We start from the raw sequence: 25,915 nt of genomic DNA, 5'->3' as shown, positions 1-25,915 counted from the left end.
ATTACTTTCAAATTACATAGTATTAACCCAAAGGATTTTCATATCTAAAAAAAGGCAAAGTTTATCTATTGCCCAAATGCGCAGTGACCTCGACAACTATTAATGCTTCCATGATATTTGGTTTGAAAAGCAAACAAACGAAAGAGATATGTTTGTGGGTATTATTCGCTTTATTTAAGAAAAATAATTTCTATACAAAATTTTCAAATTCATTAGGTTTGGAAAACGCAACAGAAATGTTTCATCTATAAATCAAAATTGCATATAACATCATGTATAAATATGTATGGTGATATATTAGTTTGGGGAAAAAGAAATCCATTATTTTTTCGGTAGATGGCTGCACTGATAGATTTCTCGTAAAGTATCGATCAAACAATTTTAGATTTATGCTCGTTGGAAAGGTGACATTTCGCAGTAAAAAAAATTCTTTTGCTGTTTTTGTTTGGTGCATTCAGTTGTGAGTTACGACGTGTTAAAAATGGAAGTGAACAAAGAGAAAATTCGGTACATTTTACAGTTTTTCTTTGACAAAGGCGAAAATGCAAGCCAGGCGGCTAAAATTGTGAATGGTGTTTATGGTTCCGATACTGCAACAGTCAATTATGTGCAATTTTGGTTTCGTAGATTCCGTTCAGGAATTTTTGATGTTAAAGATGCACCTCGCACAGGTAGGCCGGTCGTCGAAAATGTCGATAAAATCGAAGAAATGATCGAAGTTGACCGGCATGTTAGCAGTCGTAACATCGCCCAGGAGCTAAAAATCCACCATAAAACAGTTGTAAACCATTTACACAAAGCTGGATTCAAAAAGAAGCTCGATGTTTGGGTGCCACACCAATTAACAGAGAAAAACATGATGGATCGAATTTCCATCTGCGAAGCCTTGGCCAAACGGAATGAGATAGACCCCATTTCTTAAACGGATGGTGACTGGAGATGAGAAATGGATCACATACGATAACCGTGTGCGAAAACGATCGTGGTCAAAGAGCGGTGAAGCACCTCAAACGGTGGTCAAACCAGGACTAACGGCCAGGAAGGTTTTGCTATGCATTTGGTGGGACTGGAAGGGGATTATTTATTATGAGTTGCTTCCATATGGCCAAACGCTAAATTCTGATCTCTACTGTCAACAACTGCCAGAATTGGCCAACAGGAGAGGTGTCGTGTTCCACCAGGACAACGCTAGGCCACACACATCTACAGAAACTTCGGGAGCTTGATTGGGAAGTTTTAATGCATCCGCCATACAGTTCGGAGTTGGCACCAAGCGATTATCATCTTTTTCTTGCATTGCAAAATTTCTTTAATGATAAAAAATTGGAATCTAGGGAGGATTGTGAAAATCGACTACTAGAGTTTTTTGCAAATAGAGACCAGGACTTCTATGAGAGAGGCATTTTGAAGTTACCTTTAAAATGGCAACAAATCATACAACAAAACGGTGCATATTTGACCCAAATCGGACAATCCGAAGCATGTTAAATAAAGTCCTGAAGTTCATATAAAAATAATGGTTTTCTTTTTCCCCAAACTAATATAAATTTTTTTGTTAAATAAAGTTTTATTTAAGTGAAGTAAAAGATGGAAAGAAAATTACGTTTCAGTCTCTTTTACGTGACAATACAAAGAAGCTTGGGAGACTTAATATTTTAAGGTGAAAAAAAATTCATTTATTCTAAACGTCTTCATTTGTTCTAAACGTCTCTAATCACAAAAGCTCGGAGTCGGAGAGAATGTAGTCTTCACCTTTAAGTTTTTCTTCTTTTTTTTTTTAAATGAAAGCTTGGTAAAATAAAAAAATTATTATTTACTTTTTAGTTAACTATAATTCGAATTAATTAAGAAAAAATTACAATCAAAAAGGAATTAAACTTGATCAATATGAACTCAATTATGAACATTCCAACCCCTTTCGGACTCTGAGTGACAATTTTAATAACGTTTAGTATTTAATTTCTATACCCGATTCTAAGAAGACAAGCTTGCCTCTTCCGACATCTTGAACTTTCAAATAATGGGTGGTGATTACTGGCGCCTTCCTCGGCGAAGGCAATGTATTCCTATATCCTTTTCCGTACGTACTTTATATGTTTTGTATGAGGTATGGTATCTTATAGTGTTGTATATTAGCCGTAGTTGTTCTGAGCTCTTTAGATACCTTTTTAGCATTGCATTTAATCCCCGTATCTAAAATTAGTTGATTATCTTAATGTGACTAATAAATAAATAAATAAATCAAGGATAATCCCTCATTGTAGCATCCGTTGTTTATAACGGAGTATTGACATCCTTAGCTTGTCGTATTCTACTCTATTCTAAGCTCGTATCAAGAAAAAGATAATCTGCCGCCGAATTTATCACATTACACACACTATTATCGTAACCAGAGGTGTGTGGAAAATTTCAGCTTGATTGGATATATGTGGAAGTGGGCGAAATATCGATTAAACATTCCGGCGCTGACAGGAAAGCAAATTAAATAAAACCTTATAAAAAAATTATTGCTTTTCACTTGAAATATGATGCGCAGTTTATAGTGTCCATCTACCGCAGTGGCAGGCTTCCAGCGTGCTTGCTACTGTGTCTATGCAAAAAAAAAGAAAAAAAAAAGAAAAAACAAAAAATAAGACAATACGAGTACGCTCTTGTTTTACTTTTCCACAAGTCCGAACAGATTTCCTTTTTTTTAAAGATTCTTCTTCTTTTTGGCTTTCGTACACTTGAGATGCAACTACGCGCTTCTTTACGCTTTATTTATTTATTTTTATTGATGTAATAATGTAAACGATAAGGCAAATAATAAAGATTTTGTTCTAATAAATAAAAAAAAAGGCAGTTAAAGGCAGACTCGTCATAAGGTTCTCTATAATTTATTTATTTCTTTTTATATTAATTCGTTTTTAGTTAGCTAAAGCACTCACAACCGCGACAACCAATGTAAAGTTTATTAAGTTTTCTTGGCATAAAACATATGTTGGGTTAAACTAACGAGAGTCGTTCGCCACTTTTATTGCGGACTACCAATCTGGTTTAATGTCAAACAATAAAAGAATTTGTATTACTTGGCAATACCTCCTATCTTACGCTGCAGTTACGGGCTTTCCTGATTGGACTGGTGTGTTATTGAACTATCACGTGACAATTCTTCTACCTCTCAAATTTGTCATTTGACACAAGAATTTTCCGACTCTTGTCAATTTTGTCAATTTTTGCTTTTTTTTTAATCTTAGTTGCGGCCTAAAAATTTCTTTGAAGTAAAAACCTACCAACTCGTTTTATTGTTTAGGTTTTTTTGGTTGTTTTTTGGAATAAGTGAACTTCTTTGCGGTTCTGGCAGTCACTTCATTTTCCAAAGATTTCAAGCAACAAAGACACACATAACAACAAAATTCGTTCCGTTCGTCCGACTGTACTCCTTTTCATCTAACATTCTCGTATATCATGAATACAACCAATGTGTTATCCTACCTCTTCACCTTTCTCCCTCGCTATTATCCACATCAATATCTTCATTAGTGTTCGTTATAATTCCACTCAAAAAAAGTAAGATCTCACCACTACGCTCTTCGCATTCTATTCCCTAAGTTCTTTCATTTGATACCCATATCGCTGATATTATTAGGAAAAAAATTAATCGCGGTATGTACCGTTCTTTAGGCAAATCATATATCTTCATTTGAGGAGTGCACAAAATAGTTTTAAATATTCCGTTTTGGTTGCCCTATGATAAATAATCATAATACCGTAAAAAAATTGAAAAAAATTAATTTGCGTGGGCATGGCCGATGGGTTCCATTGTTGCTTCGTAGTGTACGTGTGGAAAATTTTAGCGTTTTAACTTTAATAATATCCCAATAATGAGAAAAAATCCACAAATGTTTATTAGAAAAAACCGAGTTACTTTAAGTTTATGCTTGTTTCACTGCGTCCTTCTGCTCCGACCAATTTGGCCGCCTTTTCATTACCATCTTGCCTGCAGAAACTTCCCATTTTTCTACCAAATTTGAACTCGACATCATCATTTGTGCGACCAGAGGAGTGCCAACGACACACACAATACAGACGGACAGACGGACAGGCGGACAGACACGGCTAAGTCAACTCAGAATTTCACGCTGATCAAGATCAGTACATATATACATTAAAGCGTCTCTGAAGCTATCGTTTGGGTGTTACATACGTTACAGAAAAAAACAAGGTGAGTATACCCCCATCTTACAATGGCGGGTAGAAATATTGTTTCATTTATGTAAAATGTATTTTATTGTGTGTATTGATGTGAAATCTCTATTTTTCATATAATTTCGAATTAATTGAAATTTATTATTAACAATTGTTTTCGTAACAACGATATTTTGGCGTCTATTGTCCTGCACAGCCAGAGATTATTGGTTTATCGCTATCATATTTAACTTAATATGGTAGAATAGCAAATCATTGCCTGAACAGCCACCAAACATCATATATATATAACATCTAAAGCTATCTAACAAATCATTCTATATTTCGATTATGAAAACAAAAAAATCCTTTAAAAAACATTAAATTGAATTTGAAATCTGCGAAAATCTATAAAACTGATTAAGAGCTAAATCCCCCCATCCCAAAAAAATATTGCAAATATTGGTAAAAAGATAAAAATCAACTTTGATTTTTTCGAGCTTAGCTCTGTTAACCATCAATGGTTAGCTCTTACTAAATAATTAGTAAGAGCTAAAGGTGTCAAAGCTAACAGAGTGCCTACATAGTGTGCTAACATAATGTGCCTAAAAGGAAGCTTCAGAAGAACTAAAGAGTATATGTATCATGTAACATCAACCCGAAATTCTGAATCGAACTATTTACGTTTGCCCGTCGGTAAGGTGCGTGTTGTTGAGACTCTACTGATCGCAAAAATGACGATTATGATCCCGACTTCGAGTTGTTGGCAACATTGGAAATCCTTTCACGCAGACAGGCATTGAAAGTAGAATAAATTGATCCATCGGATCCGCTGCTTAGTAAATGGATTGTGATGGTTATGCAACATTCAGCATCAGACGAATATAATGTGCCTGCTTGCTCTCGCTATATTCTCACTACCATCGATTTCTTGTTTTTAGTACATTGCTCTACCGGCTTTTTGTTAAGATCGTAGAAATTGCTATGAACAACTTAGCCTTTATCTAGTTTATAGTCGAAAACCAGACAACTGACTATATATATATATATATATATATATATGTATATATATAGTTATAGGTCATACGAGATCTAAAATGACCGCAAACGGAACGAAATAGCAAAAGAAGGAATTTAACTACGACTTGAGCCGCATGTATCAATGATTACCCTCGCCTTCCGCATTATATGTGATAATAAAGCAAATTGAGGCTTTCCGACGCATTATATTAAATGCACGTCGCATCGTAAATACTTTAGATCGTAACCTTGTACGATTTGCCGCATTTTGCAGGTAATTGTGTAAATTCAAAACCATACCAGCACGTCATTCTCCCACAGATATATGGTTTTTAAATAATTGTGGCGATTTAGCTGATTTCTAAGCTTAACCATACGGTTCTACAAAGGCTAACACAACTATATCAATGCGGAGAAGTAACAGAGCCAAAGAATTTGTTGTAATTTATTAGAGACAACTCCTCAACTCAATTTAATGACCAAAAGTCGCTAAAAGAGTTATTTTACAGCGTAGGGGTTCGCGATTGTTTTCAATGGTCTTATCTTTATGAAATAAGAAAATTTGTATAGTGGAACTTAGATTCGCTCAATGATTTTTCATATTTTACAGACATTGTAGGATTATGGAATCAGTAAATTCGTATCGTTGCAATCAGTGTAGTGTATAACTAACAAGTAAAATTGCAAGAATTTTTGTTTTTGAAAATGGGGGTAATCTCAGGCTCAATAGTAGCTTTCGTGCAAAAAGTTCCAAGGCTTCTGCGAAAATTTGAATAGTTTCACTTTTGCGAGCGCGGGCATATTTACTACAGACATTACGCAAACGAACAGACAGGCAGGCAAACGGACAGAGTGAGACACGGACAGACAGACGTGCGGGTAGAAAGAGTTACCCGTTGAATTATTTTTGTAGGAGCGTTTATGTAAACGCACCACATCGGCAAAAAGGAAGGATCTACTGGCGAAAGAGTTTGTAGTGATGTCTGCAGACTTAAGATTAAGGAAGACAGACTTACGCCCTCATTCCAAACGTAGTACAAGGGTGAGGGTAAGGAGAAAACACGGAGAAGTTAATTTCCCCCTAACCAAATTTTTCACTGGTCATGGAAATGTTTCGAGTCATTTGTACCGTCTTAACTTACGAGCAGATAATGCATACGAGCTATGCAAAGGTATAAACGACGACGCGCCACACACTGTTTTCGTCTGTCCGGCTTGGACGTTTTTTTGGAAACAGGCTTCTGGAGATAGAATTTACGCCAGATAACCTATCAGCGGTCATGCTAATGGACACCGAAAGACGGAAGAAATGCGCCGATTTTACGCAAGACATACTTCGATATAAAGCCTAACTTCAGACGAAGAGGGGGGAAAAAGGATGATATAATGATTTTATAGCAGCCTATCACGAGGCAAAGCGCAAGGGCTTCCGGTATAGTTTTGACCCCCATGTAGTGCTACTAGCTGGTAGTCCTCTGCCGCTACGCTAAAAAAAAAGACAGACACAGCAGCGAACAGGGAGTGGATGACCATACAGATGGACAGATAAATAGACGGACAGGAAAACACACCTAACTCGATTGAAGATTTCCGCTTTAATATGCCCCTCATCCTTTGATGACAGGCATAGAAATAAGCAAATATTAACAATGAAAGAATAATGAGCGTGTAAAAGCAGTTAGTAATTTTCCACTTCCTTAAATGGAGATAACTAATAGATTGTTTAACCTCAAGTAAAATATTTGAAGAGAGAAAAGAAGCGTCATCGAGGATGCTGCCTGCAAAGAGCTAATCGTTTATTAGATAATAAACTTTGGGCAATTTTGTGTTTTCTCTGTTTCGTATGTCACGATATTTCTTCGTTCTTATTAAATTTGCAGCATTTGAAATGAAAAACTTTTCGATTTCACTCGCATAGCACTAAATAAGCGAAACTCGAATAAATTTTATAATATATTATATATACAGCGAAACAAGTAAAGTAAAATCACTAAAAATATTGTTCTGCAACTTTTTTGCGCACTCGGTACGATTCAAGTGTATTTAAAAATCTACTCTGGCGTCAACGTCAGATATACACTTGAATTATGAAAAGTTTTTCGTTTTTAAAAAATTGTTACTAAAAAATTAATTTGCGATATTCTCGGTTCAGCTTCTCTTCATGCGTATGTTTTGCTTTTTGTTATGCAGAAAACTCTAGGAAAGTTTTCGTTTCTCCTTTTATTTTGTTTGGTTGAAAGTGCACTCGATAAATTATTTTGTGGTAAATTTCTTTATTTATTTTTATGAATTTTGAAAACACCAAGTGCCTAATTACAACAGAATCTATTTATAGATTTTTATTCGTTAATTTCTGAACAATAACTGTTTTACAATAAAATTTTTATTTCAGTTTAAAAAGCACTTAACGCCAATAGCCTATAATGAAACCGCATTTTCCGTTTAAATCGTAAATAATGATGCGAAGTACAAAAACAAATTGTTTCATTGAAATCTCGCATCAAATGGCAAAAACCATCGCCTCTCAACGAGTTTCTATATGCAATAGAACACCAACGACAACGTTTGTCAAACTTTCGGGAAACTCTCTTAAAAGCAACTTTTTTCAATTACGTGCTTTAAATAAAAAACAAAAAAAAAAAAATAAAAAATTCTAATGAACTCATGTTTCGTATAACATAACGTCAATAATTTCCGGGATTACGACATGGATGCTTCCTTTATCAAAAAATGCATTTACTATTTTTAGGAATTTCTAAACCCAAAAGACGACACAAGGCACAAAATTTCCCATCATTGCGATCATTTACGTGTGCATTGGCTTCAAATTGCTTTTTGATCCGTTCATATTCGGCGTTAAATTCAGAAGTATTACCGCAAGACATGCCTGTAGCCTGAGCTTGTTTAGTTGCACAATATTTACAAATTGAACTCGTTTTCAGTTCTGGCTTACAAGAGACACACGCGCTAGAAGAGAGATTAAGAGGGTTTTCGGTGTTGCTGAGTTCACATTTATATCCAAATTGTTTATTAACTTGAACTCGTTTCCAGTTCTTCCTTATAAGCGACATATAAGCAAAAGGGAGATCGTTCTCTGCACTTAACAATAAAAGCTTTCAATACACGAAGTAAGTCCCCCATATAACGATCTTTGTGCAGTGTTTGAAAGCCCGGCTGCGTTCAATTCATCCGCTATATCTGCTTTGTAAGACGAAGACATCGGAGCAAAGTTTGCTTCCATAGTGCCTTTGAAGGCTCACATAGGATAAACGGAGAAGAAGATCCGTGCTGACGTGATATTGCGTTATTGCTCTTATCCCTGCCCCGCACGAAAAAAAAAATTAATTTCACGAACGTCAAGCTAAGTGAATCGTCTTGTGCGACTGCATGCTGTTATAAAAGAGGGCAAGCAATGGTATTTAATATGAAAGAAATTTTCCCAAACTGTCCCTTGTCTTGTCCTGTCCTGTCAATAAAATCTCGTACTCCTCTGTTGATCTTTAGTTGAAATCATACGTGATGATGTCGACTACTGAAACAATGAAACAATTCGGGATAACAAATCAAAATTCTGTCAACGAATACTTTTTGGGCGTTTTTAGGTAAAACTCAAATCCACTCTTCCGTTTTTAAGTGGCAGAAATACGTATCGGAGGCCTCTTAAAGCCAATAAATTCTCAATGAAAGGGATGTGAAGTTAAATTTAACTACCAAAGATGCAAGCCAAAAATTTTACCAGAGACCTGTTAAGCCGTTAACAGGGGTTCGTTAAGCGAAGCCGCAGAAGCGCTTAGAGCAACTATTCCATGAGTTTTCCAAAAAAATTTTGTAAACAAAACTTATCTTTATGTTTATTAGCGAAGATTTGAAATGAAAAGATGTGTGTACTACGTGAAATGTGGAATTGAAGACGCGAAAGCTTACATAGCTACTGTGTCGCTACTGTGTAACACTAGTACCGCATGACAGTGTAGGTTATTGACTTATGGTTGAGTTACTATACTCATGTCTATCTATGCCTTAGTTTTTCTGTCCATCAGTCTGCCAGTTCACTCGTTGCTTGGCAAAAGCCTTACGTCGCGCTCTTATTAGAAAACTCTCTTAGGTCAAATTTCTCGTCTATGGCTAAAACAAGACTTGAATATAGAAAAAAACCGCTGAATGACATCCTGCAGTGATGTTAATTTTTACACTCATTATTAAGGAGTAAATTACAATGAGTAAAAATCAGATCAGAGATTTTAAAGCTGTGTATACCCTTTTCTAGGGAAATAACTTAAGCTAGTTTGATTATGACTATCTATTGCTTCTGTCTTCCGTCCGTTGGTCTACTCATCATTTAGTGCGTCTGTTCGTGCACCTGCTGGTTAATGTCAGACTTCTCTGGATAGCAATCAGGTCTTGGAATAGTATGACCATAAAGTATAGACAGGTATAATATGGAGTCCATAAGCTCATAAGATTACTTTACTTGAAGGTTATCGCAAATATTACCCATTTAAAACGTCTCTGCACAAATTATAGTAATCGGGTACACAATTAACAAAATTGTTTCCTTTTTTTTTTTTTAAAGAGTAACGCATTTTCTTTCCTTTTCTTTTTTCTTTTGCTTGTTTCCTTCAAATATTGTCGCTGTCGCTGACTTTATTGTAATTTAACTAAGATGTCCTAATGGATTCGCGAAAAATTTGTACAAGTGCTCGCATAAAGAACCGAAATTATTTAATTGCTTTTCGCAAGATTGCTAGCTAGTGCCAAAACAAAAACGTCCAACGACATCGTACTCGCGTACTCCTAACAACAAATATTCACATCGATTTTATATATTGTAGATGGGTATGTACAAGTTCAACTTAATGCCAACACGTGCGATATTGTAAATTGATGAATAAGTACAACTTAAAAAATTTTCAAAGCCAGAAATATGTTTTATGATTTCTAATCACGTCTCAGGCGTACATACGAATAACCTTTGCTGCATTTTGTTAAAGTCGCACACTGCCGGCACAGCATACAGGTCAGGCGAAAATTGTTATTAATTTAATGGCACCGTAATTATCTATGTGATCAGCTGGGGCGGGAACTACAAACTAGTTATTCCTACGGAAACTTGCTGTGCTTTCTAAATGACTGCTCACCCTATCAAAGGGTTGCGCTGTGTTGTGTTTTTCTCTATTTATTTTTCATTGTGTATCGTTCCCGGCTTAGCATATATTTCTCTATGATTATATGGCAAACAATTTGCAAACTTTTCCTTTTTACAGGACATTTGATGAATGCAGACGTAATTGTTCAGCTTTGTTCCTAACTAATGGTTGCAAATGACGGAATTTATTGATTTTTTTTCCTTAATTTTTTTATTTATTCATTTTTTTTTTCATTATCATTATTTGGTATTTGTAGGCGTTTTCAAAGCAATTTTCAAATCTTTTGATTACCTATGTTGAGCAAAAAAAAGAGAAAAAACAGAAAATGAACGAATAAAAATTGAGTTTATTGCAAAACAAAAAAAAAAAAAAGCAAAGAAAAAATTGGCTGCGCAAGTGAAATTTGTCAATAGTGTTTATAACGGGAAAAAGGCAAAAAATTTTTTTATTCTGTATAAAGAGTATCCGGAATTGTTAAAAAAAAAATATTCACTAAAATTTATTTTATTGCCGCCTCGTTAATCTGATTAATCAGTTCAATATTCTCCTCCGTTTTCAACTGAGCCAAAACAAAATTCCTCTGGCTTGCAATGCGACTTTAGATAGGAAACTTTAGAAACAGTAAAAGGCCAAGTTGGAGCCATACGATCATATAAGCCGATATTCGATAAGATCGTTGTTCTTGGGATTTTAGTTCCTTGACGTAATCCTCCCCTGTTGACGCTCATTACTAAAGTTCTCCCTCCAAAACTCTCACGACGATTCTCGGGCATTAGCATCACGTCTTTATCTAGATTCTTGTCGTTCATACTCGTTAACGATTGATTGGCTAGCAGAAGGGATCAAATTATTAATTTTTTTTTCATTCATAAACTTAACGATTGGGTAATGGCACGAGTCAAATTACCTCTCACTTCTTCAGTCTCTCTGAACGTCTTTTCAAATTTAGATTTGATTTAGCTCTGTTATAGGAAAAGACCTATTTGCTATATATTCCGTGAGCGCGTTTGCATTGGAAAATTCCCAATAGTATATATATTCTATGTGCACTGAATATATTATCAATAAGTTGAAGTAGTTAAAGCCCAGTTAGCACAGTTTACGCGGGTGGATTTCCATCAAAAGTATTCATTCACATTAATTCAATATGTTTTTGTTAGACTTCCAGTCGTAAATTTGAATAAACGTATGTTGGCTTTGAAGGAAAATACATGCAAATGGTCTGCGTAATAAAACTCGTTCTTTCATTTGAGATTTATGTGTTATCTTTACCAGTAAACTGCGTTTGACATGAACATACATCAAACTAAAATTTCATTTTAGCGCGCGCTTGGAAAATCGCAGTCGTGTTACATCAACCAAAAATAACACCGCCTTTAAATGACAAAAAGATTTAATTTTCAATAAATGTTTTGAATGAAAATTGATCCATAATTCAAGATTTAGGATAGAACTGAGAAATAAAACAATTGGACCACGTAGGTGCATTTTTTTGTACCCAACACCTTATGACACTTTTCATAAAAGATAAGCCTTTATTTAGCAAAAAAGTCTGATTTTTAATATTTTCTTATGAAAATTGATTCGGAATAGCAATTTCAATAATAGAAACTAACTGAAGCAAAATTTAGTCCATTAAAGTTTATGTTTTCTATCCCATACCATATAACAGTCCAAACTGTCTCTCGTCCAATATCACGAATTGCATTAAGCAAATTGTTGTAGGGGATTTAAAGTTCGTCTTGCTTTAATAGATTCTTTGATCCTTGGAGAATATAAGAAAAAAAATTTATTAAGAGAAACACATTTTCTTCGTGAAATTTCGATACCCCCTCAAAATGCTCCGAAATAGCTATCTGTGTCAAGTCAATTCCTAGATGTAGCCCAAATGTTTTCTAATAAACGAGCAGATGTCCTTAGAAAGCGTTCATGTGCATTTAAAGGCACCATCGGCAAACTATTATTCAGTAAATATGAATGGCTTTCGAATGGCTCTCAGTGTTACTCCCAAGAAATTGAAAACTGTATGATAAAAATTCGGATAGTAATTATGAATTCGGCCAAACTACATACGGCTATAACTTTCCTTTCTTTTTTCTCCATCCCTTCGCAACACGTAAAGCGTAGAATGTGCTTTCTTTCTCTTTGACTGATGTGGCAAAAGAAGCACGGCCTACTTAAGAACGGGGAGCGAGCAAATATATGAAAGAATATTGTACTCGGGCAAGGCCGACCGTTCGTGTACTAAACATTTTATACAATATTCTCCGATTAACGGTAGAACAAACATATATATATATTTAAATGCATTTTCTCCGTCGCACTTTAATATCTGTATAATGACATTTTAAGAAGAAGCACGAGGAGGAATATTCGACAAGTGATTTCTTACTCCTAATGAGGAGAAATTACTGTAAGCGATTTTATCTTTTACCCTCAGTAACCAGACAAATTAATAGGCTGGACATCTGAGTGGGAGTAAAAGCTTGTTGGAAAGTACTCATGTGCACTTTGTTTCATAATATGATTTTATTCAAAATGTTTTGGAGAATTTTGAGGACATTGGCACAAATAACATTGGAAACCGTGCGAGGACAATCTCAAGCTTATTGAAAGAATCTTATGGAAAAATGATGAGTAAATTGCGGTATTTTGTAATGAAAACAAAAGGTTTGAAGGAAAGAGAAAAAGTATACATCACGCTTGATACGCTTAATGCTTCTTAAAAACAAGCACAAAAAAGCATTCATACTTTCTTCCATGAAAATTCGATTCGACAAGACGGACGGAATCTCATGCCTTCGAGCGAAATGGAATTCCTACAAGATGGGATAATATTATGGTGTTGTGTACACATGTTTAGATTTTATAATTTTAACGATTTGACTAACCTTGGCTGAGAATTATCATAACTGTTTTGCATTAAAACCATTCACAACCCAATTTAAAATTTGATCTGTGTTTTTAATTAAGCTTTAGTTCTTCCCTGATCTTTAGATTTTTTGTCTTATTTCACTTGAGGGGAGAAGTCAGTTCTTTTGTTAGCTGAAAGAAATTTTTTACTTGTTTATGTTGAAGAACTCGACTCGTCATTCGAAGATGACTTTGCGTGCCAAATGAATTTTTACTGGTAGGGTACCGCTTAGTGTTTTATCAGCTGAATTCTGAACCCTTTAATAGACTACGGGAGAAAATCTTTAGAAAGTTTTTATTCCCATTTATATGCATTTCGAAGCAGAAATGTAATGTTAATGTAGCGAATCGAAAACTTTAAGGGATTCCGCCCAAGCTTTCAGCACTCAGCAGGATGGCGGACAGTGAATTATACACTTTCTTGCCGTTTTGTTTATTAGTTCGCAACAGGTAAACTGTAAAACGGGAGTTTTTGTCATTGGGAGATGATGAAAAAGATGCTTTTTCGGCCATGAAATTTTGAAAGAAAGAGAATGAAGACGAATATTAGGCCATTCACGGGTAGTTTTATGGTCCTAGAAAGGGAGAATTACAGACTGATGCAAAAAAAAAATAATAATAAAAGCGACTCGATATCGGCATGAGTGACCGAGCCGTCAAGAGATCGCGACTAACAATACAGTGGTCATGCTTTCGTGCTCAAGTGCGGTAGAGTGTACAACACAGGCGACCTGGCAGCCTATAGATCCATTCTTTGTACATTTATTTGCAAAATATGTAGACGATAAATAAATAAATAAAAGAATTTATTATAATGAAGCGACATTTCTGTTATAAGCTTAATTAAAATTTTTCAAAGTAGTAAGCATCCATTCAAATTTCTAGGAATATCTTTAAAGCGATATTCTAAAGAGAAATGTTTAGGATTTCTTCGCTCAGTTAGTTTACACAGTTTTTATTGACAAGCGATTGCCTTTTATTAAATAGAAAATTTAACTTTTTCTGTCAACAAGCAGAACAAACCAAATACAAGCAAATCGCACAAATCACAAAAAAATGATTATTTTCAATATTTCATACGTACTGGGCCACCTGTAGCCAAGGGCATTAAATGATTTTTTTAAGATTTAAACTTCTAACAGGGACACAGTGTGGGCTGCAGAATAGAGATGCCTCACGATTACGGCTTTTTTTGAAACTTTTTCAAGAATGATTTTCGTTTTTTTTTTTTTTTTTTACTAAAAAAAATAGGAAAATTTTTTTTAGAATTTTCGAATTCCTTAAATCAACAACTTTTTTTTTAAAAAAAAGTTTGAAAAAAAAAAAAACAGAAGGAGTAAAAGGACGAAAGGACTTTATAGTAAAGGTAAGTGTGGCTGATTTTACCGATTTTTGTAGAATGTACATGGAAATCCTTACCGAATATCCACAGCGAGTTATGAGTGTTAAACAAACAACCCAGAAAGTATTAGCGTTTATAGTCTATGCTGCGCTGTAGTCGTGCTCTCCTATCGATTCAGCTAATTTATCAGTACCAGGCCAAGAAAATATTTAAAGCAAATATTATTCGTCGAATCGACCAAACATATCAAACCAATACATTAAATTTGTAAAATATCTGGTCAAGTCTAGTCAATCGGTCCTTAGTTATAGCAAGTAAGAAAATTATAATCGGCATAATCGAATAAACGTTATCCTACCTAACAAAGTCTTAAAAAAAAGGAAAATCTAAATTTTTATACTTTATAACATCAGGTGGGAGGAGTAGACTTTCCCGATTTTTATGGAATAAAACTGAAAATTTATATCCTGTAGCTTATGAGTAATTAGCAAAAGATACGAACAGCAGTGTTGCATTATAGTCGTGCTTTTTGATCGCTTTGGCCCGTTTTCAAGCTCTTTATCAAATTTGTGGACGATATCTTCATTTTTGCGAACAGGTGTTTGCTTATCGCAGCTACTACGCAGTTGGGCAAATAGACAGAGGACATGCTTAGGTGCATTCCGAATTTGGCACTGGCCAAGAATGTACATTCTATGTCGGTTTTTTGAAGTTCGTTTCCGGACGTTATGAAAATGCAACTACAATACGTCATAATAGCACATAGGTGTGACCGGTTTTCTGCATTTTCCGTTCCCAAAAATGAAAATCTCGTCTTTAAGTGAATTCGGTCGGAGAATACGCGTTCAGTGCATCGTAAGCTAGAAATATCTTTACTTTCTGGGTTTTCAATCACTTCCCGTAAACCACAATAGACACACAATAAGAAGTTGCACATGTGTACTAGAAAAATGCAAATAGTCAGTCACATCCGTTCAATACTATAGAATGCGAAAATTAAGTGTTTTTGTTGTTTTCCCAGTCTTCCTTAGCATACAGGTGGAGAATATATAGGACTTGTTCACAGTCGACTATAATTTTCTTCCTTGCTTTGCTTATTTGTGTGAAATAAGTGTTCGTTTTTATCTTTTGTTTCGCATGCTATGTTATGTCACGATTTAATTGAATTTTTATGTTTTCCACGATTAAATAGCTATTTATACACATTCCGTATTTCATCCATTTTATCCATCAAAGCACGGAGGGTATATTCTCTTTTCACAACGTTTGCAGCACTCAGAAGGAAGTTTCAGAGACCCCTAAAATGTCTTCATATATTTGTGATCGACATCAAATTCTGAATTACTGTTCGGCCTGTCCGCATGTCTGTCTGACTGTCTGTGTAATTAACGTGTGTTTTAAACGTTCTCCTGACCGCAGAAACGAGTTGAGTTCAAATTTGCAAAAGAATTCGATAACTGATCAAAGGACTCACTTATAATGCAACAAAAATTGAAAACATCTTTACTTTCCGTTCTTTTTGGTTTTCGGCTCAGTACTCGTAAACTACACTAGACACGCGATAAAAATTTGAATTTTTTTTTTTACGAAAATAAAAAAATCTGCCAAGATCAACTAATGTTATAGAGTATGGAAATTTTTGTTTTTCCTTTTTTTTAACCTTTTCTAGGGTAATGATGATGGGTATAAATAAATACAATCCCAGGAAAATATAATTTTCTTACTTGTGATATATTTTCACATAGTGAGCGGCCATGTATGTAATTTTGCTTTTAAGAAAATCTACTACAAATTTTTTATGTACCCTAAGATGCGCGTTAAAAACTTTCATATATAAGAGAATCGAAAAATAAATTTAGAAAATTAACTCCATTCTTACGCGAAATGTATGCACAGGCAAGAGTGTTAACCTCATTTTATGCGCAATGGATGATTAAAGGAGCACTTTTACTATCACATAGTTTACTATTTTCTGTTTACGATCTACACGATTTTCTATACGAACATTTTCATTTTGCATTTATAAATTTTTATGAAGACTTTTTTTAATACATTAATAAATACATACATAGCATGTAGCTGTTAAAGATTATATAACATGTGTTTTTCGGCATAACAAGCCGGAGGACATATTTAGTGTGCTTTATTGTTCGACTGTTGGACAGATGGATCGGCGTTCAACTAAACAATCATAGCATCTTAAACCCTCTAAGAGCACACATAGGTACCGGCGTGAGTAGGCAAGTAGGCAAGATTCATGACTACCAAGTCAGTGTTCGTGAGATCAAATCGAATCTAAAGCGCGGTAGAATTTACTTTGGTCATACCTATACCAGCACTGTGTTACACGAACAGGTTATGTCCCCTAAGCGATTAGTCATATAAAAAAAGAAAGCAAAAATGATGTAAGAATGAATCGGAATATTTATATAGAAAATAATTGTGCATTTGAGTATTTATTTTTTCATATCTCCGTACATATCAAAGCGTTGTTTAAGATGTGCCTGTGCCCATGGACATAAACGAGGTGATAAGCGGAGAAACTACGACATGCGAAAATGCGTCCTTGTGATGGCTTTTTGAAAATTCTGGCCGTTTGTAAATAGAAAACCGTTCAAATCGTCGAGTTGTCATACTTGAACAGACCTTATCTTTCTGGTCCAAAATATCGTCTTCAAAACGGCTTTTCTTGCCGAGTAGGGGCGTGATGCGAAAACAATTTCTTTTGTATCGTTCTATAATTCGGTGGGTAAATGTTTTTTTCTTTTTGTAGCACAAATCTCGAGATGTTCAAGGCCATTACAAGCTATGCTATTGTATGAAACTCGTCTTGTATGTGTGTTGTAAAATCTTTGCCAGATGTTCACAGGAAAATGGCTGGCGCCAATGAGAGTAGAACTTAAAAAAAGAAAGCAACCCAGATGATGCCTTATATTCGGATCAAGCGGAGCATAGTTTTCCTTCCTATTTTTTTAACTCTTCACATTTACCGTCAAAAATTAATTAGAAAATGATTTATTTGAAGCGCGGGAAACGAATAGAATTACTTTATAGTGTTTTTCTCTTCTTCTTCTTCTTCTTCTTTTTCTGTTTTTTTTTTAAATCATTTCATGTTTGTCGTGCATGCTCATGAAAAATGACAATCATTTGCTTTAAAATGGTATGTTTATCAGTTTTCAGCGTCATTCTGATGAATTGTGCAATTTCTGTCTTTCATGCATCTACATATGCGTTTATGCATACATGTGTATATATATATATATATATATATATATATATATATGGAGATATTGGAAATGTAATGCACGCATGAGTGTTGTAATGGTTCAATAAGTAAAGTCATGTATGCACTTATGTACATTTGCACTTATGTTTACTCATCCTTTAATCCATCAAAATCAACAAAGGCAAATAAAAAAGACAAAAAAAATAAATAAATAAATAAATAAATGAATGAATAACATTTTTGATATTTTCTTTTTCTTCATCTTTTTTTTAATTTTTTTTTTTTTTTAATATTTAATTCAAACAACCCAAACAATATAAGAAAAAACAAAACATAAAGTTGCAAATACCTAAAATGCTTAAAAAAGATAATCCTTGTCAACATGTTCAAAAAACTGTAATCCGCTGAAGAATAACTACACAAAACTAAGCCTTAATACATATGTATATACGTTTATAATATAATAAGTATAATATGTACATTTATAATATAATATAATACAATATATATCCAGTGATATACTCATAAATTTGTGCAATCTTACTGTGACTATTTACATGTGTATATGTGTGCACGCATACATATTGTACACAAAGGGTGTCTCAAATGCAGCGTCGTTTTATGTTGTCATTTATTAGGGTGAAGCAAGTTGTGCTCTCGTGTTTCTTGTTTTTCCTGAAAATTAACCACAAACCGGGTGACTCTGCCCTTGCTCTCATAAACTGATCATTAAAACCTTAACTGGATTATGAATATAAGGGAATAGTACAAAAGACTGCAAGTTGTTTACTTAACGAAATTTGACGCTTTTATGTACAAACATAACGATTACTTAGAACAAGTCATTTCCCAATGAAAATTAATGTTTCCCACAATACGCGTCTAAATTATGCCATTCCTGAAGAACGCTTCGGTTTATGTCTTTAGTGAAGTCACTTGGCGAGATCAAAGTGTTCGTCCACCTTGTCGTTGGAAGCATAATGTAGCACGATAGCAAGCAAAAAAGTTTACCACTTAAGCTACGGCACCTACGGAACAGTGACCCGTGTTTGACCTTCGATTTCCTCGCGTATCATACCACATTCTGGTATCACCTGCAAGATATGTAATACCGATTTACGTAGATTCCACGAAAGAAAACATTCCATCATATCCTATGTGAATGCGTGGCCAGCTGCAGAATCAAACATGAATCAAACACAAATTGTTTGGCGAACGCCACATTAGGTATGATTCTCCGTATAAAAGAAGACGGCGGGAGGACAATGGATCTTTCAGGTCGCAGTACGAATTTCCCACATAGTAATAGGATAAAGTATTTGACCAAAATATGCTATTTATTCCAGAGGTGACCATAGCCATTATGCCTTCGATATTTTCTTCACTTTTTATAGTTCCGCTAATTTTCACGTGAAAGAATTATGAAAAGCTTTAGAAGTTTTACGAAATATTTACCTCTTTTTCACTTACCAGGACAATTTCAACAACCCTGCAGCAAGTAAGATTAAAACATCAACAGTTTTAAAAAAAAATTTTTTTGTAAAAATTTTTCCAAGACTGTTGCTAGGAAAAGCTTGAAAGTGAAAAGAATATTACGATGTAACTATAAGCGAATAAACGGACAAGTGCTGGGTGACTTGTGGATAGGCACAAATGGATCGGAAATTGTCGCTTTCGTTATTGCGTGAGCCAAGAAAAATCTGATAACCTTTTATAGCAATTTTTTCCGAAATAATATCGAAATAATTAATGGCAACTTGTTCGATTGCCAGCGATGAGTTTCTTCTTTGGGAACTTTTGTGGTTTTTGTGCTTTAACGTTGTATAGCTTATCCTCGAGATAATTTTCTAGTCCTACATACGGCGGTACGGAGGTTTATTAACTTTTTTTATACAATAAATGCATGAATTCACCAGTATTGGGGGAACATGTTGCTTGGGCTCGTGTCTTTCGCATCAATGTCTTTGATTTTACTACTTAAGGCGTATAATCTTAAAATGAAATCCAATATATCTCGGTTCATTTTGACACACCCCTATACACATACCATCTGCGTATCACTCTAGACAGTCAAACATAAAAATCCTAAAAGTATGCTAAACTTAAAGTAGAAACAAAGAAAAGGCAAAAGTAACAGCAAGAGATTATGCCCAAGTTGAAAGGTTCAGCATTGATTTGCTGAAGCTATGCGCTTAAAAGGACAAAAAGGAAAAAAAAAAATAAATAAATAAATAAATAAGTGAAAAAGTACCGCATCAAAGGAATATGGAGATAAAGTCATATGTAGTTGGGAATTTTTTTTAAGAAAAATGAATGATACTTGAATATAGATTTTATCAAATGTGTACTCGAAAGACAATCGTAGACAATCGAAAATAAATTTAAAGGTCTTTCTATGCTGTCGCACCGGAAATGAGTTATGGAAGTATGGAATAAAATTAAAAATTCAATTGTCAATCAATTGTACTCAAATCATAATATTTACTTACTATTCAATCATTCTATTTTAGATAATGCAAATACAAACTTACTTATATTAGTTTATGAGCACACACAATAGTGCGAGCAAAAAGTGCCGGGAATTGTTAAAATTCATGTACCACCTTTTAATCAATGAATAAAGTTAAGAACTTCACTCGAGATGGTCAGACATGTGTTGACCTAACCAAGAAAAAAGTTCATCGCCAGTTTTTACCAACAATCGAACGTAATTTCCTGATACTTTAAATCAAGCGCAGTTTCTCCGATAAAGTCTTTCTTCGATCAATGTATAATTTTTGTTATTTATAGGCGAAAAAAAGAGCTAAGGAATTTTCGCGAGCCTTTTTTGAAATGGGCTTTACAGCATCAAGAAATTTCCACCTTTGGCGAAATTAATTCTTTTGCAAAATTTTTGCAGTCTGGCATTGTTGTAACAGAAGAGGACGTCTATACCTATTGAGCAAGTCTAGACACTTGCCGAAATCAAATGCAAGTAGGCATGAACAATTCATCATGCACGACCCCTTTCCAAATCCGCCAAGGGCAAAGCATTATCTTACATAATTGTAACTTTGGTTTTGGGCCCATCCATGCAGTTTGACAAATCAAGCGTCACGATTTTTTTCGCATATATGTTCTTCGCCAGATAACACTCCCTTTTCAAAATGGCCTGAATTTCATTTGCTTTCAGCATTAATTCGCGACTGAGCATTCACTTCATTAATCACTTCACTATTAATTCACTTCGTCTTCAAATGCAGAAATTTTATTTTTCCTTGATTGGTTAAATGGTTCAAATCTGTTTTCTTCGCCATTGGTTATTTCCGTAGTGATATCATGAGGCCAAATATAATGGCCTTTCTCGAGCGGAAAAGATCGACAAATCTTCAAATTTTTTTACTATGAGCTCTCATCGCTTTGCAGGAAGTGTCATTGCAAAATATTGAAAATTTTTTCATAGTTTTCATAGTCATTTTGGTCACTCAACAAATTATCTCTAGACTATCACTATTTAAAGTTAGTCTTGTCAAACTCTCGCGGTTCTAAAGCTATGTAATGAGAACACCATTGCAAATGTCTTCTTCAACCGAATAATAGGGCCCTCCCTCACTGAATTTTCTTCTTCGGAAACATTGGCGTTGAGAGTACATATTTTGGGCCAGAAAGTATTTCACAAAATAAAGAAGATTCAGGACCAGGATAAACGAAAATGAATTTTATATGCTTTATGCCCGAGACATTAACGAAAAGGAAATGGAAAGAAGATATCGATTCGATTATCTACTCTTCCAGGGCACTTTGAGTGTTTCTTAGCATCCATATGCTGCAGTTTTTTTTTAGGCAGCGATATATATATGATCTTGTTATTAATTTATTTTAAAACAGGTAAGGCACATTAACATTATAGTCAGACAAGGCCGACCTCTAGACACCCTGAACCACTTCGCCAACAATTATTTATCCGATTTGATAATAACACAGCACATTATTTCCCTGCAAAAGTATACTTTCTGTGAAGGCTCGCATGTTGGAGGATGCCCAAAGTATCACATGGCCTAAAAATTGGGAAATATAACTTTTTATCATTTTTCAGTTTCAGTCGCAAACAACTAGAAATTAGACTTTTATGATAATCCCTATATACGTTGGGGTCTACAAATAAACTTATGCGACCCAATTTCCCTTCTGTTCATTTTTTTGGTTATTTTGCTACCATGGACCAACTTTTATCATAAAATATCAGAAATTAAAATTGGAATTTTTCTGAACGGCTAACTAATCATGAGAAATCCTATACGGATGGATCCATGTCGTCCAAATTTGATCTACTTCATTTTTATGTTAAATTACTATCATGAATAAATTTTCAACACAACATATTAGATATTTTGTAGGCCTTTTTCACATCTAGGGATTCGTGTTGCTGGAGAACCTTTATAGGCGGTGATAACGAAAAAATTGACCTACGTGAACCAAATTCGGTAAGATTGACTTGTTCGCCGATTTGCCGTGATTTTCGCTATAAAATACGGAAAATTAGATCCTTTCACCACATAAAGGTTCGATTTTCGTAGGAATAGTTACACGAGAGTGATCAAAAAGCAAATTTTTCACATCAATTTAAAATGTCGAAGTGCTATTGCTCAGCGAGTTTTATTGAAGCATTTTGAAAATTGCAATATTTTCAAATTTATTGTAACGATTTTGCAAAATCAGGTGTTATATGAGGAACGATGCATGGGTCCGAACACGTCATTGCACCAAATTTTCGTTTGAGAAGTTGTCTCTGAATCAGTCAGTATAATAAAAGGCGGGTTTGTCTCAACTTTTTCTGGATGCTAGCTACATACAAATGTACAAACTTAATGTACTCTTACACGACAAGTGAAGAAAATAAAAAAATTGTCAGGTTTTGTAAAAGGAAGATGAAGACGTAACAGGTCTTGAAAAAGGATGCTTCCTTTTTTTTACTGTTGGAACAAAAAACTAAAAGTATTCCGAGAGTAAAAGCGTGATGGACTTTTTTCGAAGAGTTCGCTTCTCGGTTTGAAACCTGAAACTTTTTTCAAAAATCACCCATAATATCCGCAAAATATAATTTGCCGAAAATGTAAGTAAGATCAACCTAGAATTCCTTTATAGTCAGTTGAATTTGAAACGAGTAGAAACATTATAAAACACCCTACGCTAACCAACCGTGTACCTACGCATAATGACTTTTTAAAAATATTGATCTTAATAATCAATTGAGTATTTATTAATCTCAAGCATAAGCGTTTATGTCAATCAACATGTACTGAATGAATGAAATCAATATAATATAAGGATATATGGATATAAATAAATAGATAAAAAGCATAGATAAATGATTTAACTTACCATTTGAACCTTTAGGCGAACGTTGTTCTTCAGTTGTGTTCAAATTGTTTGCTTTGTTTATAACATCCATGCCGCTAAGATGACTTTGACTATTAAAACTCGATTTCTTAAGTAAACATTTGCATGTAAACGCTTTCAAATGGCAACAGCATAATGAAATTTCATTGTTTTTTTTTCTTTTATTTAATTGGAAATTTAATTTATTTACTATTAATTTTTGTCTTTCCTTATTTAATTTCCGTCTCTTTCTTTGTGCGAAATATTCATTTTAATTGCTTGTGTCATTGTTATCATTCGAGTCGCAAACTTACAAAAGAAAAAAAGAAACCACACAACATAAAAAGTTTCTAAGAAAATCTCTATATATATATATATATATATATATATAACTGCCTTTATGTACGCACGCGTATACGTAATAATAATAACACCTATCAAAAGGATAATGTGAGTGGCAAAAGTGCTTTCTTGCAAAAAAGAAAATGAAAAAATGCGTCTTGATGCACGCTAGCACTATGCGAGGGTTTTTCGACATGCAAGCTGATCGTCTAACATTTCCAAAGTAAGCCCAAGTAAGTGAGAAGGAGTAGGTGTGATAGCTAGCTTGTGAGGTGTATGATCGATCGGTAAGTGTTATGCCTTTACCGATATTGCATTCGCTATAGCATGGCCACACCGCAATCATCATCAAAATGTCGTCTATCGCAATCAGCGTAGAACCAGAGTACGCCGACTTGATAGACGTACTCCTTGTCTGCTAAGTTGTGTAGTAGGGGTAGTTGCTGTGCTATGCTGTCTGTGCTGCACAAAATGTTCGGTTTGCTTATCCTACGACACTTGCTGGAAGTAGTTGAGGAACTGCAGTTTCTTAATGAATCATTCTTGCATCTCCAATAACCTCGAAATTAGGACACAAGCGACCGCGTCAGTCTTCGAGAAAAAATGGTAACTTACTTAAAAGAAAAAGTGCACATATCGAGGAACTAATTCTAGAACTTGTAGAAAGTTCAATGTTGGTCGGCAGGTTGTTATTTTTTCAAGAAAAATGATGCGAGAACCTCGAATCATGCTTCAAAAGGCCCTCACGAAACCCAGAAAACGTCAAATAACTTCCTACAGAGGCTTTAGTTTATCGTAAATTAGAGCATTTAAAGATGCACGATATTAGGCACTTCTCAGTTTATCCTTGTGAATAGGGAAATGAGGACAACTGCCGAGTATTTGATATATTATCCGGATTTTAACCCTTCGGGCATGAACGTGTCATTTTTGAAGCAAGACAAAGCGCGAGATTTTAATGATTTTAATGGCTTTGTCACCCTTTGTCGTGCATGGTAGCACCCTCGTGGGGCAACCCGCGTATAGTCTTAGGCAATTGCTGTTGCTTTCTACGCTTTTAATTTCACTAACAGATTACATTTATTTATCAACACCACGTAATCCTTTTCTAAAAAAGATATCATAAATGGTTTTCTATTGTTATCTGAAACCATAAAAATTGAAAATAAATTGAAATGTAGAGGAAAACCAAAATCGTAAAAGTCAATTGTCTTGTCTTGGTTTACTGTTATTAATCCTTTACCGAAACCTTAAGCAATTTGCAAACAAAGTCAGATACTTTTATTAATCTTATCCCTCTGCGTTTTTCTTGTCTCTTCCTTTTCTTTTTTTTTTTTTTCTGTGTTTATTTCATATGTGAATTGTGGTTACAAATAATACAATTTCCGACCTCAAGTATCGTTGATATCCATATCAATTGAAGTGTTTGTGTGTGTGTGTGTGTGTTTTTTTTTTTTCTGCTTCTTACCCATTAAATGCAAGAAGATGTGAATCAAACCTTTTTATTTATTTTCATTTTCCTTTGAAATCGTTTTGCTTTGCTTTTATTTATTTTTTTTTGCACAAAAGAATTTTTTTTCTTTTTTTGCTTATTGCACACAGAATTGTTTCCGTTCATTAAAGAATTCGGTTGCTTGTTGTTTTTGTTATTGCTATCCTTTGATCAAAAACACAACAACAAAATACTTGATTTTTTACAGTTATAACTCATTAGTTTTGTTCCGTAGAAAAACTGAAACAACAAAATTTCTTTAACTTAAAAAAAAAACTAAGACTCATCACTGAATGTTTAGAAAAAAAAGCCCGTTTAACGAATATTTTTCAAATGATTTCCGTTCATGTTTAAACTGTTAACAATTGAGAGCAACTGACTAAAATTGTATTTAGTTACGAGTATTTAAGATAAACACTTATTGTGTGTTGCTGCTGCTGTTAACATTACTACTACCACTACTACTACAACTACTACTGCTACTACTATTGTTATTGCTGGTACCGTTAATGATGACAATAATGATGATATTTCATCTTCATTACAAAAAGGATTCTGTACGTGACATACAAGGAGGAGCTTTTTATTAAAAGCTTTTACTCTCCTCAATCTCTCTTTCTCTTTTTCTCTCTCCGTGCGCCTCTCTTCCTTCGTCTCTTTGTCATTATATTTACCTATGCGTTTTTAACTCTTACCTAAAAATACTGGGTTTTCCATGCATCAGTGTAGTAGTGGAATCAACTCAGTGATATTGATGATAATAATTTTTACTTTATATTATATGGTATGACTCTTATATGTATTGACATGTTTTTTCATGCAGTTATAATTGTAGTTGAATAAGCACATTAAAAACATACAAATCATCAAGTACTATTTTTAATTGCTCTTAACATAAATATATCATA

At 34.3% G+C, this 25,915-nt stretch overlaps 1 protein-coding gene across 3 annotated transcripts in view; it reads right to left on the bottom strand.

Moving 5' to 3' along the window:
* LOC119641199 (branchpoint-bridging protein) overlaps window positions 1–25,380 on the bottom strand; it is a 60,947-nt gene extending 35,567 nt beyond the window's left edge. For 2 of the 3 annotated variants that reach the window (XM_038039736.1, XM_038039738.1), the window contains exons 1-2: window positions 24,984–25,380; window positions 23,177–23,482 (exon numbers count right to left, since the gene is read on the bottom strand). In XM_038039736.1, coding sequence (XP_037895664.1) covers window positions 23,177–23,246 — 70 coding nt within the window. In that variant the 5' untranslated portion in view covers window positions 23,247–23,482; window positions 24,984–25,380. The remainder of the gene's footprint in view (window positions 1–23,176; window positions 23,483–24,983) is intronic. The other variant, XM_038039737.1, reaches the window with a different exon arrangement.
* Between the last annotated feature and the right edge of the window lie 535 nt (window positions 25,381–25,915).

The sequence above is a fragment of the Glossina fuscipes genome, unplaced genomic scaffold (assembly GCF_014805625.2).
Source record: "Glossina fuscipes isolate IAEA_lab_2018 unplaced genomic scaffold, Yale_Gfus_2 147, whole genome shotgun sequence".
In the NCBI taxonomy this organism is placed as follows: domain Eukaryota; kingdom Metazoa; phylum Arthropoda; class Insecta; order Diptera; family Glossinidae; genus Glossina; species Glossina fuscipes.
The sequence above is the reverse complement of the archived record's forward strand: the minus strand, read 5'-3'. Positions and strand labels throughout refer to the sequence as shown.